We start from the raw sequence: 14635 nt of genomic DNA on the forward strand, positions 1-14635 counted from the left end.
TTACATGCAGGTCTTCGAGATCCTTACTGAAACAGCTATTTACACTGTTCAGCTTTCCAACATCCAACCAGTCACAATAAAGGTTTTTTTTTTTTTGTTTGTTTTTTTTTCGTTTGTTGTTTGTCTGTTTTGTTTTTGTCTTTAATATGGAAATAGAAGGACATTTGGTTAAAGTTAGGGAGAATTTTTATAAAAATAATTGGACACACATGGTTTTAATAAAAAACAAGTGCGGTTGGTTTGCATGGATCAATACGGTTGTACTGGCATTGTATCAATGTGTATGTAGCACTGTGCTTTCTGACTCTTTCATCACTGAGTGTGCTCTTGGCAAAAATTCCCAGAATTTTACCATTTAGGTTTCATCCGAAGCCACAACAAGCTTGATGCCCTGCACTGCCATTCCGTCTGGTGATACTGGGCTGGAATGGGGCACATTGTCAAACCTATAGGCAACCTATATTTGTTAATAATCTTAACCCTCTCATGATTGGGCATATTTTGAGCCTAGATGTCTATTTCATTATGACTGGGGATCCAAAGCCCTTCTAGAATGGAATGCCAGATACATCAAGCCGAATTACATTACATCTTTTTTAGTGCTGCATAATATTAGATGGGAGACAGTGATGAACCTACGGGCAACCTATCAATATTTTCTGATCTGGCACAGCCAAGATGGAGAGATGGCTGGACATATGTGAACCCATCTTTAGAATACTTCAGCTTTGAGGAGGTATTTCAGTGTCATTAAAAAAAAAAAAAGTCTATACTTACCTACCCCCTGGTCCCCCTCAGGTCCTGCTTCAGTTCCTGTTCGGCTTCTTCCAGTTCAGCATTGCTTATCTCTTCTGTCTGCTTCCAAGATAAGAGATAACAGGACCTACTAATTCAGCCAATAACTGTCTGAGACAGGACACCAATGCGGCTGGTGATTGGTCTCAAAGTGTCACTGTGATTGGTCTCAAAGTGTCACTGTCGTTACAAAAAAAAATTCAGAGAGATATGTCAAAAGTTTTTATATCCTAAAGTTTTGCATGGTTTGCTTCTAGCTCTGTGTCAGTGAAAAGAGTCTTATCACAAGAGGAATGCCCTGAGCGTGGAATTCTTCTAGCTCAATCTCATGATTGATCAGGGTCTGAACACTCAAACCCGATGAAAAGTTTTGACATCTCTCTGATATCCGTCATAAGTTTTTTGTAAGGACAGTGAAACTTTAAAGTAGGCAGAAGAGGAGAGCATTGAGGGACCGGAAGGAACAAAATGGGACCTGCAGCAGGACCTAAAGGGGTTATCCAGTGCTACAAAAACATGGCCACTTTTCCCCCTACTGTTGTCTCCAGTTCAGGTGCAGTTTGCAATTAAGCTCCATTTACTTCAATGGAACTTAGCTTCAAAACCTCACCCAAACTGGAGACAACAGTAGGGGGAAAGTGGCCATGTTTTTGTAGCGCTGGATAACCCCTTTAAGTGGGACCCAGGGTAGGTAGTAATAGCCTTCCTTCCTTTATCTGAAGTCTAATATCGTTTATAATACTCCCAGTGCAAAAATATTTTTTAAACATTTTTTTATCACTGGATTGTTTTCTCATTTTATTTGGTTTTAATTTGTTATTTGCTTTTCACACCATTGGTGCCCAAAAAGGCAGGGAACCCAATCCATGTGTTCCCTGTATCTCCCAGATCACTATTAACAGTGATAATATGGTATTGTGAATACTACAAACAAACTTATACATTGATACTTGACTGATCTTTTAAATAAAACCGGACTGCGTGTTCACACGATGCAGATGTAGTGCAGCTTTAAATGCATATTGTATCATATATTTCTGTTCAATGGCCAGCATCATAGTAACGTAGTATCCCATGTAATATCCTATACCAATGCCATGGTGACCCAGGGGGACATGAGGACGGTATGGCCATTAGTTGGCATCAGGTAAGTCACATTGTAGTCCGATTCAGTACGATGTTCTGGTTATTATAATGCGCGCATTGTAAAAAATCTATTTCAACATGAGTTTTCTTTCATCATGAGCTGTATATGTGTTTTGTTCCTTTTCTAGAAGTATCTACTTTTTTTCCTTATGTGTAACCCACTCCCCTTTAATAAGAAGATTCGGAAAGCACCTCTTTCCCTGAGGATAGATTTTTTATGGAATATTAAAATAACCACAGAAACTCATTATAACACCCTGTAAATTCTTGTACATAATCCTATCACAGCTCATTTTATTGAATATAAAAAAAATCTCAAATAATACGGATAGCATGGAGAAGAAAAATCCTTTATATGCGATAACCATATGTGTTGTCTGCGTTCCTATGTTTTGTAGCATAAAATATTTTGCAGCTTACATTATATGTGTACAACTATATGTGCCACCATACCCATTGGATGTTTGGCCAATACCACAGTATTTGGCCGATGTAACTCTAATGTCAAACTGGTGGCCCTCCAGCTGTTGCAGAACTCCAATTCACATCATGCCTGGAGAGCCAACGCTTTGGTTTAAATATTCAATAAATAGTAAGATTTTCTTTCTTGCTCATAACAACCAATGAGAGTTTAGCTTTCACTTCTCATATTGCTGAAGTAAATTGAAAAGCAGAGCTGTGATTGGTTGTTACTGGTAGAGAAGAGGGAACTTGCCGAAAGTTAGAGTTCACACAAACCCGAACGATCGGCATTTGAATCCTGCTGTCTGGAGAAGATTGATGCAGCCCGAGAATTGCCTCGAAACATGGATCAAGCCTATGGCGATGTTCACACAATGTAAGTTAAGTATTAATCACGGCCGTTGTTGCCGATTTGCAACACAGCCATGATTAATACTTTATCGAAATTGTGCTGCATACACATTTTATACACCACGGCCGGGATTGCTAGCGGCGCGGCAAAAATGGACATGTCAGTCCACACAATGAAGCGTTTGGCTCCGGCTGCACGCTCCATTGTGTGCAGCAGGGAATTTGGGTGCGCCCGAATCCGTATTCAGAAGAAATGAAGCTGTGATCCAGCCGGGTCACAGAACGGCCAGTGTCTTACTCCATGTGAACTTGGCCTATGGCTGTTTATTATGCATGTATTCTATGGCTGTATCCATTTTTTTCCAGGCAGTCCTCGGGCTGCATCCATCTTCTCCAGGCAGCGGGATTCAGATGTTGATTGTCCCAAACCTGAACTTTCAGCAAGTTCGCTCATCTCTAGTTATGGGTAACAAGACAGCACCATACAACTCCAACACCTGTACACACACTGTTTTAATTTCACTTAAAATTCTGTTCGTATTTTGGTATTATTTTACTGTGTGTGACCATAGTCTTGTTCTTTATTTTTAGGGAATGAAAATCTATACATGATATGTGTCGATTATGTAGGTTTTTGGCCCAATACAAGGGTGAAAATGCGCAGTTTGTCAACCGCATGCGGCTAGAATGGTTTTGCCAGCAATCTCCTGCTCTGGTTGGCTGCTGCATTCCAGCTGCAAGTGGCCGACATCCCGTATGTTCTCACCCCTAGACAGAATTTAAAAAAAAAAAAGAATTGTCTGAAACAGTAATGCTAATTTTAAGATAGCATCCTATAGCATACTGTTTATTATGCACATATCCCATTCTCAGGCTTTGTCCCTGAAATCCACTCTCGGGACTTGAGTTTTAACCCCCTGTGTTACTACACACTCAATCTGAGCCATGCTTATGAGAGTGCAGCATTCTCTTTCATGGATGATGAAATTGCTGGAAGTGCTAACAATAAGAACTCTTTTCCATTCCATAAAAGTCATCGGTATTTGCTTTCTGTCTATATGTACAATTCTGCTTTCTGCCTAAATAAATTTAGTAATATAAACGAAGAACAGGTATGTCACTTCTCAGGTTTATTCCTCCAAGCACCAGCGCTATGCTTGTAAATGCAACACAGAGAACGTGTCCATAGCCGAGCTGCCGACATAGAAGAGGAAAATGTGAACATGAGTGACTCAGATCCCAGAAGAGGGAGCTCTGACTCTGCTTTTTAATGGGACTTGCGGTTACCTGATTGGGCTGCATGTACTCCTCCAAGTACGTTCTGCACAGTCGTCTGTCCCAGTCATCAGTGATGTGACCACCGTACATAATCTCCCCAAATAGGTAGCGGAGATCTTCCCATGGGACCTGATATTAGAAATCTACAATTATTAAAGGTCTGCGCTGGTCTGATACATACAGACGTTCACGACGATATAGAGTAAAGACATTATGAGTAGAGGCTCCTATATCTCCTATATTAAAAATCTGCCCCTCCACTATCAATGTTTTATATATATATATATATATATACACACACACACACATATATATATATATATATATATATGTGTGTGTGTGTGTGTGTGTGTTATGGTGATAGTAAACACACATCATAGAATCATAGTAAGGCGTCTTCTAGGAATAGTATAAATCCTGAAACCAGCAAAAGTGTAAGATTTGTATTATTTCTCTATCTTAACTAAAAGCATATTACATTATAATACAGGGTCCTCTATCACTTTGTATCAGTCTAACATTTACTTTATTCATGCCATTTGTTTCTTGATTTTGTGACGTTCTGTATTTTAACCCTTATCACTTGTACAGCGCTCTGGAATCAAGGGAGCTTTAAGAATAAATAATAATAAATCTTATAAATGCTCAGCTGGTGCAGAATATGAATGAATATGTCTTTTAGCTCTTTGTGGAGACATCTTCTGCACACTATAATAACTCAAGGTTTATATATTGTAGCAGCTCTGCCTACATAGCTGTACAATATCTGTTGCATTCTATCTATCTATCTATCTATCTATCTGTCTGTCTGTCTGTCTGTCTGTCTATCTATCTCCTATCTATCTATCTATCTATCTATCTATCTATATCCTATCTATCTATCTATCTATCTCATATCTATCTATCTATCTATCTATCTATCTCATATCTATCTATCTATCTATCTATCTATCTATCTATCTATATCCTTTCTATCTATCTATCTATCTATCTATCTCATATCTATCTATCTATCTATCTATCTATCTATCTATCTATCTATCTATATCCTATCTATCTATCTATTTCATATCTATCTATCTATCTATCTATCTATCTATCTATCTATCTATCTATCTATCTATCTATCTCATATCTATCTATCTATCTATCTATCTATCTATCTATCTATCTATCTATCTCTTTAATATTTTTCTATGGATAACAAGCATCTTGTTTTTTTGGTTAATGATGGTATGAACTTCACCCACAGTTTGATTTTACACTGAATTGGAGGAATATCATATTCTTTAACATTATCTATCTATCTATCTATCTATCTATCTATCTATCTATCTATCGAATTTCTATTCATTCTCTTTATCTATCATTATTCTATTCATCTAAGTAATCTACAGTATGTCTCTCTCTCTCTCTCTCTCTCTCTATATATATATTATGGGTTTATATATCTGTACAGTAATAAAAAGGCACACATCAGATATACTGGCGATGTATAACAGATTACAAAGCTGCTTTATATTACAGCATAAAAGGAGGACACAATAGATTCCATCTATATGAGGCACCATACCTGTGAGTTTGCTTCCAGATAGTTGTATAGAACATTCACTGATATTGTGAGGTCTCCAATGTTAAACGGATACTTTCTATTCCACCCCTGGGGGCCAAATTTACGCCGCTCAGCAACACAAGCATGAAAATAGCACAATGAAAAGAAAATGCTCTTAAACTCTTGTTCCCGGGTGCACTGGTCAAGGATGTTCTGCAAGAGAGCAAGCAGCGGGCATTTCTTTACTAACCTGCCAATGACATGTCAATACCCCCCCTGGCTTTATAATAGGGTGGGCATTTGTAGATAATGTTGTATCTAGTGTATGGTTAATGGCTGTATTATATTTCTATGTGATCATGTTCCATTGTCGTGTAGATAGATCAATATTCCTGTGTGATTCTGCCCTCTTACCAAGTGAAAATCAACTGGTGGCAAATCATAGATATTAGTTTTGATGTCACGTTTTCTCTTTATGGGATAATACATGTAAAGTCCATTTCAAGAGCAGTGAACTGACAGATTATCTATCTCCTATCTATCTATCTATCTATCTATCTATCTATGGCTCCATTTACACAGAAAGATTATCTGACAGATTATCTGCCAAAGATTTGAAGCCAAAGCCAGGAATGGATTTGAAAAGAGGAGAAATCTCAGGCTTTTCTTTATGACCTGATCTCTGTTTATAGTCTGTTTCTGGTTTTGGCTTCAAATCTTTGGCAGATAATCTTTCTGTGTAAAAGGACCCTATCTCATATCTATCTATCTATCTATCTATCTATCTATCTATCTATCTATCTATCTATCTATCTATCTATCTATCTATCTATCAATCATTTATCTATCTCATATCTATCTGTCTGTCTATCTAATATAAATCTATGTAGCTCTGTGTTTATTGTATCTCGTCTACATACCTATTGTATCTATTTAGTATATGGATTGTAAAGCTTCTAACGTGTATCAAACTTAAGGCTCCATTCACACCTATGGGATCTGTTGCGGATTTGATACTGCAGATAATAATGTAACTAGATGATTAAACACAGCAATAAATCCACTGCAGATCCAGAACCTGTGAATATTCCCCTAAAAGTTAAACCTTTGACTAAACTACAACAATATTTTTTACTATAACATATATTTTGCACGCTATCTTTTAAGAAAGTATTGAATGTGTGTATATGGGAATGTGAGTATAAATTATGTATGTAATGTAATGAATGCAGATAGAACTGAATGCAGAACTAGTCACATTCATTAGAAAATTTACTAAGAGAGCTTTTACCCACAAAGCTCTCCCCAGTGCTGCACCTCCCTATATCTCCTCCCTTAGCTCTGGCTACCATCTTACCTGTGCTCTATGCTCTGCCACTGATCTAAGACTAAGATTCTCCATAGTCTCCCACTCTAGTCTGCAACACTTTGCTTATGCTGCACCATTTCTCTGAAATACAATACTACACTATCAGGTTAATTCCTAACATCCACAGTTTAAAGTGTGCCCAAAACACATATAATTTAGCTAGACCTATAGTATTTCATAGATTACATTTTATCACCATTATTCCTCATAATGCCATCCATTCATTCAACACGTGACATGACTGGGTTATTGTACAGAACAAACAGTTTTACCTCTTGTGTCACCTTTAATACCTCATAGCTTGTAGACTCTTGAGAGCAGGGCCCTTACAACTAATGGAGCACAATCGGGCCACCAGAGGGTTAAGCAGAGATGCATAGCATATCCAGTTAAGCTACTTGGGGCCAGACTATAAGCAGCTATCTGTACAGATGTTGCATACTGTGAGGAGCAAAATACCTGTCAAAACGGTCTTTTGCTCCTGCCTTTTTTGTGTCTCTCCTTTTTGTTTTTCAGATGTTGGAATCAGGAGGATTATGTCAGATTACGTTGACTACGTCGATGCCCAGTGGATTTTATTCTTTAATAAAATGGTCAACGAGGGGGGTAGAGATGTTTTAATTGAATATCAAATATTTTTCACACTTATAAGTGTATTCTCTTTTTTTCTTTACTTCACAGGCTTAGCAGTGGGAGCCCCCCAATAGACGACATCCATTACTAAGCGGGGCCTTGGTGTTAGCCAGTAAAAATGGCTAACCCATTACCCACCTCCACAGGGGTACTTGGAAGAGTGGGGTACCAGTATTTCCAAAGAGTCAAAAAATGGCGCTCCTGGACTAGATGTTGGCAGGCTGGTATTATTAGGCTGTGGAGGGCCAAAATAAATAGGCCTTCCCAGCCTGGTACTACTAGGCTGCTGCTGTTTTTTTACCTGGTTGGTTATGAAAATGGAGAAAATCCTACACGTTTTTTTTTTTCCTTTTTTTAATTAAAAAAAAAAGTGTATAGGGTTTCCACCATTTCCATAACAAACCAGGTAATGGAAATAGGGGCTCTGGTTCCTGCACTGTCCATTCAGCAAATGAGGCAGGACACCGCCTCAGCTGCTCATTTGCTTAGCGACCTGGTACATAAAATAAATCAGTGTGCCGGGTCTGTCGCCTGCCCCAGCATGGAAAGGGTCACTTAACACCTTCCTTTCTGACATGGATGCATTGAGTTAAAACTTGTTTAAAAGTTGTTGAAGCTTGTTGTTAGCATGGCCTCCTCCCTGCCTGGTTCATCATGATTTACGCCTGCTCGCAGATGTAATTCATGGCACAAATCTACATCTGCTCCTGAGCATTCATACTACTTTTTATGTTCTCTACATTATGTAAGGTTTTACTGACCTGATCAAAGTTATCCAGAGCAGCATGCAGATTGGCCAGCATTCCAGTTGGAGGTTCATTGGTAATTTTGATAGCATTTTCCAGGATTCCTTGCGGAATGATGTGTTCTTTATGCGTTGGGGCTGGTTCGGCACTCATGAACACTCGGTAGTCAGGGTGACTTCTATCACTGTACTTTTCTAATAGATTCTCTAAAGTGCTTAACCATTTGGCTACTAGGTGAATATTCTGTAAACAGAGACTTTATTTAATATCATAAGAAGTATCATAGTATCACATCTAGGAGTATATTCCTGCTTAATTCCTGGTTTAACAAGGCCCTAAATAAATCTACATAATAAATAGCAAAGTAGGTGTTAAAGCAGAATATTACATACAGTTCAATTGCACTTCTCCATCAAATTGATATATAAAGTCTATATTCCCACTAAAGGAATGTGCCGCTATTTATCGGGAAAAGGCGTACATCTATTGATAATAGGGATTATTGATCATGATCATTATTTAAGTCCCTCATTAGCAATAGATGGCCGCCTTTTCCCAATAAAGAACAGCAAGTTCCTGTAGTGGGAACATAGCCAATAAGAAGAAAACAAAAAATATAGGCCTAAAAGGAAATAAAGGAATTTTGGCAGAGAAATGTGTGCAATAGGCTGTAAGAATATGTATTTTAGCTAGAAAAGATATATATAGTAGTTATCAAGGTAGAAGACATTGGCAGATTATAGAAGAGAGTGAAGAGTCGACAGAGAGATGGCACTAAAGCAGCAAGTGTGGCCACGGCAGAACAATATAGAGGTTGTTGAAGATTTAGAGACCGGTATAAAACAGAGAAATAATCTCAAAATATAAAGATTGGCAAGATTGTTAGGATTAGATATGTTACTAGCGGTTTTACATCAGTATATAAGGCAGCCTATTAAGCAGCATAATAAGATTTAAAATTTAATTAGAATTAGATTATCCTATTTACCTAATTTTATGGACCTGTTGTTTTTGTTTTGTTTTTATTATATCCTAATACACAAAACCTTAGAATTCAATGAGGGTGTACTTTAATCTCATCACTATCCTTTAAGTGTAACCTCTTAGTGATTGTCAGTCCATATTGTTATGGTCATCAAGTCTCTTTATTCAACAGCACGCTAAAAAAAGGGCCACATGGGAGATCCTACCGCTGTGGGTCCTGTGTCTGGCAGTCAGAGACTTCCGGACATTAACTGTGGGGGCATTTACTAAGGAGTCTAATGTGTGTGACTATTCTAATGAGGATTGGTGTATATTTTGTTTCAAAATCTTGTGACTAATTTATTAAAATGTAGAAAAAGTAAAAAGTCGTGCAAAAAGTTGCAAAAATTGCACAAGCATATTCACCTGGCACTGACTAGACGTAGGCCAGCACCTGTTTGTGCGACTTGAAGTCGCCAATGATAAATTGTGCACTAATCCTGGATTATGCCAACTTCTGAGTGAATACTCAAAACAGGCAGATTAAAAAAAAAAAAAAAAAAAGTTGCATCTAAAAAATATCCACCTGTCAAATACTGGTTCATAAATACAACTTAGACCAAAAATGAGTGAAAAATCTAATTATTCAATTTAAAATAGGTGCAAAGCCCTTGATAAATTTCCCCTTGTGTTTTATGCTTCCTGTCAATTCTGTACACAGTGTTCATAGGTCCCAGGGGTCATGTGGTCAGGAGACTGATCACATGACAGTGCTGCTGGTTCTATTTAGATCCAGTATAGCCTTGACTGGGACAGTCATCACTTGTATGGGCTGTAGAGAAATGTAAAATTCACACATATATATATATATATATATATATATATATATATATATATATTCTTAACATATCTTAACTAAATAGAATTAAAAACATTTCTTAACTAAATAGAATTAAAAATATTATTTTTACTACTATTATTATTGACAACAAATAATTAACCCGTATAAGAAAAAATACATATGGGGGAAGGGGTTATTAATAATTTAAAAAATATATATGTATAGAGGATAAATTCATTATAAAGCTGATAGTAAGTTATATCTGGTTAGGTACATTTGTACAATTTTAAAGGTGATTTTAGATGACGGTAAGAGCAGAAAGTAGTAAAATTGTTCTTAACTTAAATCGGTCTCTACTGTTTAAATTTCTCCATTGAAAAGAGACACCGGAGCACAATGTGGGGCCAGTCTTACCATCAAAAATAAAAATTCCTCCTTTCAATCAGAAGGAAATAACCAGAAAGTGTCATTGATGAAAACATATTTGGACATACACCCAATTTCACTCCACAAAAGCATCTCATAGAGGCACAGATTATTTTTGTAAAAGTGCCGTTTCATAGCTTGGCAATGAAGCACTTCTAGAACACTGAATCGGCTTACTTGAAGTATAACCCAATGGCCTTCTTTTGATGCCTTTTCCATTGCTATTTCTGCTATAACTTCTTGCCCTTGACCCAGAGAGATATTGTGAAGTTTTCCTGCGTCAATGGTAAATCCAAGTCTGTCACCTATACAGAGCGGGCAGTAATGTCCGTCGCATCGATTGACACACGAGATTGGGAAAAAATGGCGGAAACATTTATTAGTTTAAACAATAAACTATTATATGCAGGCATATAAACTATGAAAATAAAAGTACTTTAAATGTTACTAAATGCTTGCTTTCCGTACTAGAAGCAAAACTGCTACCTGAGGTCAGAAAACAGAGAATTACGCTTTCCTTAAAGGGATTTTCTGACAAAGAAACCTATTTTCAACCATTTAACAAATGAAAATATATTGGTAAATAAAGTAATTTTACAGCGCTTTGGTGGTTTTTCCTGCTTTCCTATTGCTTCTGATGCAAATTGTCTGCTCTGTTGCCTTCATTGCTCCACTTTCTGTCTAGTTTACATCAAGTAATGATCTTTTTGTTTCTGCTGTACACTTAAACTAGGAATTCAGCCAACATTATGTTTATTCCACTATGTGGGAGGCTCCTGTGGGTGTAGTGGGTGGTATTAAAATCAAGAAGGTGTAGTGTCAAGTGAATTCCCAGCTAAAGTGTACATCAGGAACACAAATCCGTCATAGGATGTGAAATAGATAGGAAGTGGCACAGTGAAGACAACAGAGAACACAGTTTGCATCAGAAGTTAAATAAAGGCATTGAGAGACCAAAGAAAGGTAATAAAATCATCATAGGAAAAACACTTTAACCACTTTTAGACAAGACCAGTTCCCACCTTCTTGACTGACTTGTCTTTTTTTTTTTTTTTGGATTTGAATGATAGAAAGTTACATCTTGTTGGGGTATTTAAATTATATTCTTATTTGTGTCTGTAATATATAATGTTTTATTTGCATGTCTTTTTATAGTACTAATTTTTGATTATGTGGGGAAAATGTAAAAATATATGTTTTTGATTTTTGTTATTAATAACACAAAGTGCAGCTAAAAAATTTTTTCAGATGAGATTCCTTATCCCCAGCAGGGATGTCCCTAGGCTATGTTCACACTGTTTTTGAGTCTTATTTTCAACATTTTTGCTCTCGTTTTGCTCAGCCATTTTTGTTTTCGACTGTGTTTTCAACTATTTACATCTCAAAATGAGGCTCAAAATACAGTGCGTGAAGGTGGCCTTAGGGCCCTATTACACGGGACGATTAAGGTATGTGCACACTGTGGAAATCAAGTGGATAATTAGGCGGAATCCGCTGCAAGTTATCCGCATGATTTTGTAGTAATGATCCTTGTAAAAATCGTAACAAACAACTATCCTGTGAATTACGGTGAATTAACGATTTCAGGTTAACAATAAAAGATCTCGTTGGCGATCATTTATCGGTAATCGTTAAAAATCACTTTTTCTAATAGGACCCTTACTCGGCAATTAGCTTGTGTCCAATATACTGGACAGACTGTAAGGGGAAAAGGAGGCCTCGTACAGACTGAGTGCCCTGGAATGCTTATACTGTAGTTTAAAGTTATAGTTATGATAGCTACAGAGATGCAGCATACGGACCCTTGTCTATTGATTATTGGTCCAGTGAAACAGAATGTTTTCGAATCTCTATTTTCTTTTTCTTTTGAAAACCGCAAAAATAAAATCTATCATCACCACAAAAATCCCTATAATCAGAACTCTGGATTATACAGGGCTATTAGCCGAAAAATACATATCAACATGATGTATTGTGGAGAATAGACTTACTGCTTCAAATAATGATTAGCAGTTCACATGGGTGATACAGTAATGGTAAGCCTAGGAATATTTGATGAATAAGATGAAACTACTATATTCTATTTATTATGACCTCCTTATAATGTACTCAATATATCATTAACACAGTCTTCTATACAACAATAGCAAAGCAGGCCAAAAATATTAGAATGAAGAACTTGTTCGGTCTTACCCAATGTCTCTACATCTTTGAGTGGATCCACTCCTGGAGACAAGATAAAGACGATAGGAGTAGAAGGCCCGCTCTCCTGGAAGGACTTGGCAAAGTCTGTTTTACGTCGTTCTACATACATGGATCCAAGTTTTTCTTCAACAAAGTTTCTGAATAAATAAATTGTTACTGTTAAAGGGATTTTCTGGCCAAAGAGAAGATTGCCTCCGTGTTCATAAAATAATAACCCGCTGTGAGATCTGTGAGTTTAGTTTGAAAGCTCCTAAGCTCCCTCACTATCAGTGGGTGCAGGTGACCATAAATGTATTCCTAACATATATACAGTATTACAAAATAATCACCTCTGTTTACCTATAATATTAGCTGCAATAGTTATAGTGAGGACCTGGAAATCTCCCTCAAACCCAGAATGTTCTGGAACATGTTTAATGAAAATCACCTTGACCCAATCTGATACCCACAAGCCCCGATTGTGCTCTTGTTCTTTTTTTGTCTGTTAAACTCCTTTAAATGTATTATACATTGTATTAAAGGGGTATTCCAGAGAAAAAAAAATCCCCAAATTCATTTGTCTTTAAAAAGTTAGTCAAAACAGAAAAGTGTTCCAGTTCAAAAATTTTTGCATAGCTGTACAAGATATACAGAAATCATTATTACTTCCAATAAGAATGTAAGGCTGTTTTTGTTAATATACCTGACGGCATAAGTCATCCGGTCGGGTCTTAGTGCACGCATTATTATCATTTTCTGAAGGGAACTCCTGTTTTTCCATTCTTGTGGTAGACGTTCTCTTTCAGGACATTCAGATTCAATCACTCTTTTCCACCGTTTTGGAGATCCCTCGATGTCTCTATCCAGTCCTCGAAATTCATCCATGAAGCTCATTGTCTGTGAAAGAGAAGCATAACCATGTGTTGCATAGTGGAAAGGTAAATTGTACCATGTCTTTTTTTGGCTTTTTGATGGCCGACTTTTTGAACATCCGTTATTTTTAGACCAAATAATGTCCCTTATTTTGCAATGATTTCTGTTATTTCAAAATAACAGACGTTATTTAGCCTCAAAATGATGGACGGCTAGTCTTAGGCTACGTTCACAGACAGTATTTTTGCTCAGTATTTTGCAACTACTGTTGAAATTTATAGGAAAACACAGAAAGGCTATGTTTACGCACTGTTGAAATTTAGTGGCTAGCCAGCATTTAATGGCAAATAACTGCTGTTATTTTAAAACAACAGATGTAATTTTGAAAAAGCGGTCATTATTTGATCTTAATTGAAGATCATCCACTTAATTTCAACAGTGCATGAACATAGCTTTTCTGTGTTTTCTACACAGCCGTTTCACAGAACGGACGCTGATTTACTATGTATCTCAACCTATTATCACCAGTTTTCCCACCATATACCGTATCTTTATAAAGTGCTGTCACAGAACCTGGCATGACCAAATAGTTAAAGAAGAAAGGCCGGCAAAAAATGTATTAAAGTATTGTATTGCCCCCCCAAAAGTTAGACAAATCACCAATACACACTTATTACGGGAAATAATTATAAAGTGCTTTTTTTCCCTGCACTTACTACTGCATCAAGGCTTCACTTTCTGGATAAAATGGTGATGTCACTTCCTGGATAACATGGTGATGTCACTTCCTGGATAACATGGTGATGTCACTTCCTGGATAACATGGTGATGTCACGACCCGACTCTCAGAGCTGTGCGGGCTGTGGCTGCTGGAGAGGATGATGGCAGAGGGACACTGAGGGACACAGGGCACTGAAGGGACACTGAGCATCCCTCTGCCATCATCCTCTCCAGCAGCCACAGCCTGCACAGGTCTGGGAATCGGGTCGTGACATCACCATGTTATCCAGGAAGTG

General features: G+C 37.3%; 1 protein-coding gene across 2 annotated transcripts in view; it reads right to left on the bottom strand.

Moving 5' to 3' along the window:
- Positions 1 to 14635, bottom strand: part of LOC138800850 (dynein axonemal heavy chain 11-like) — a 268385-nt gene that overhangs the window by 34250 nt on the left and 219500 nt on the right. For both annotated transcript variants that reach the window (XM_069982946.1, XM_069982947.1), the window contains 6 exons: positions 13450 to 13643; positions 12756 to 12904; positions 10740 to 10867; positions 8348 to 8575; positions 5606 to 5797; positions 4042 to 4161 (listed from right to left, as the gene is read on the bottom strand). In XM_069982946.1, the coding sequence (XP_069839047.1) occupies positions 4042 to 4161; positions 5606 to 5797; positions 8348 to 8575; positions 10740 to 10867; positions 12756 to 12904; positions 13450 to 13643 (1011 nt within the window). The remainder of the gene's footprint in view (positions 1 to 4041; positions 4162 to 5605; positions 5798 to 8347; positions 8576 to 10739; positions 10868 to 12755; positions 12905 to 13449; positions 13644 to 14635) is intronic.

The sequence above is a fragment of the Dendropsophus ebraccatus genome, chromosome 9 (genome assembly GCF_027789765.1).
Source record: "Dendropsophus ebraccatus isolate aDenEbr1 chromosome 9, aDenEbr1.pat, whole genome shotgun sequence".
NCBI lineage: Eukaryota > Metazoa > Chordata > Amphibia > Anura > Hylidae > Dendropsophus > Dendropsophus ebraccatus.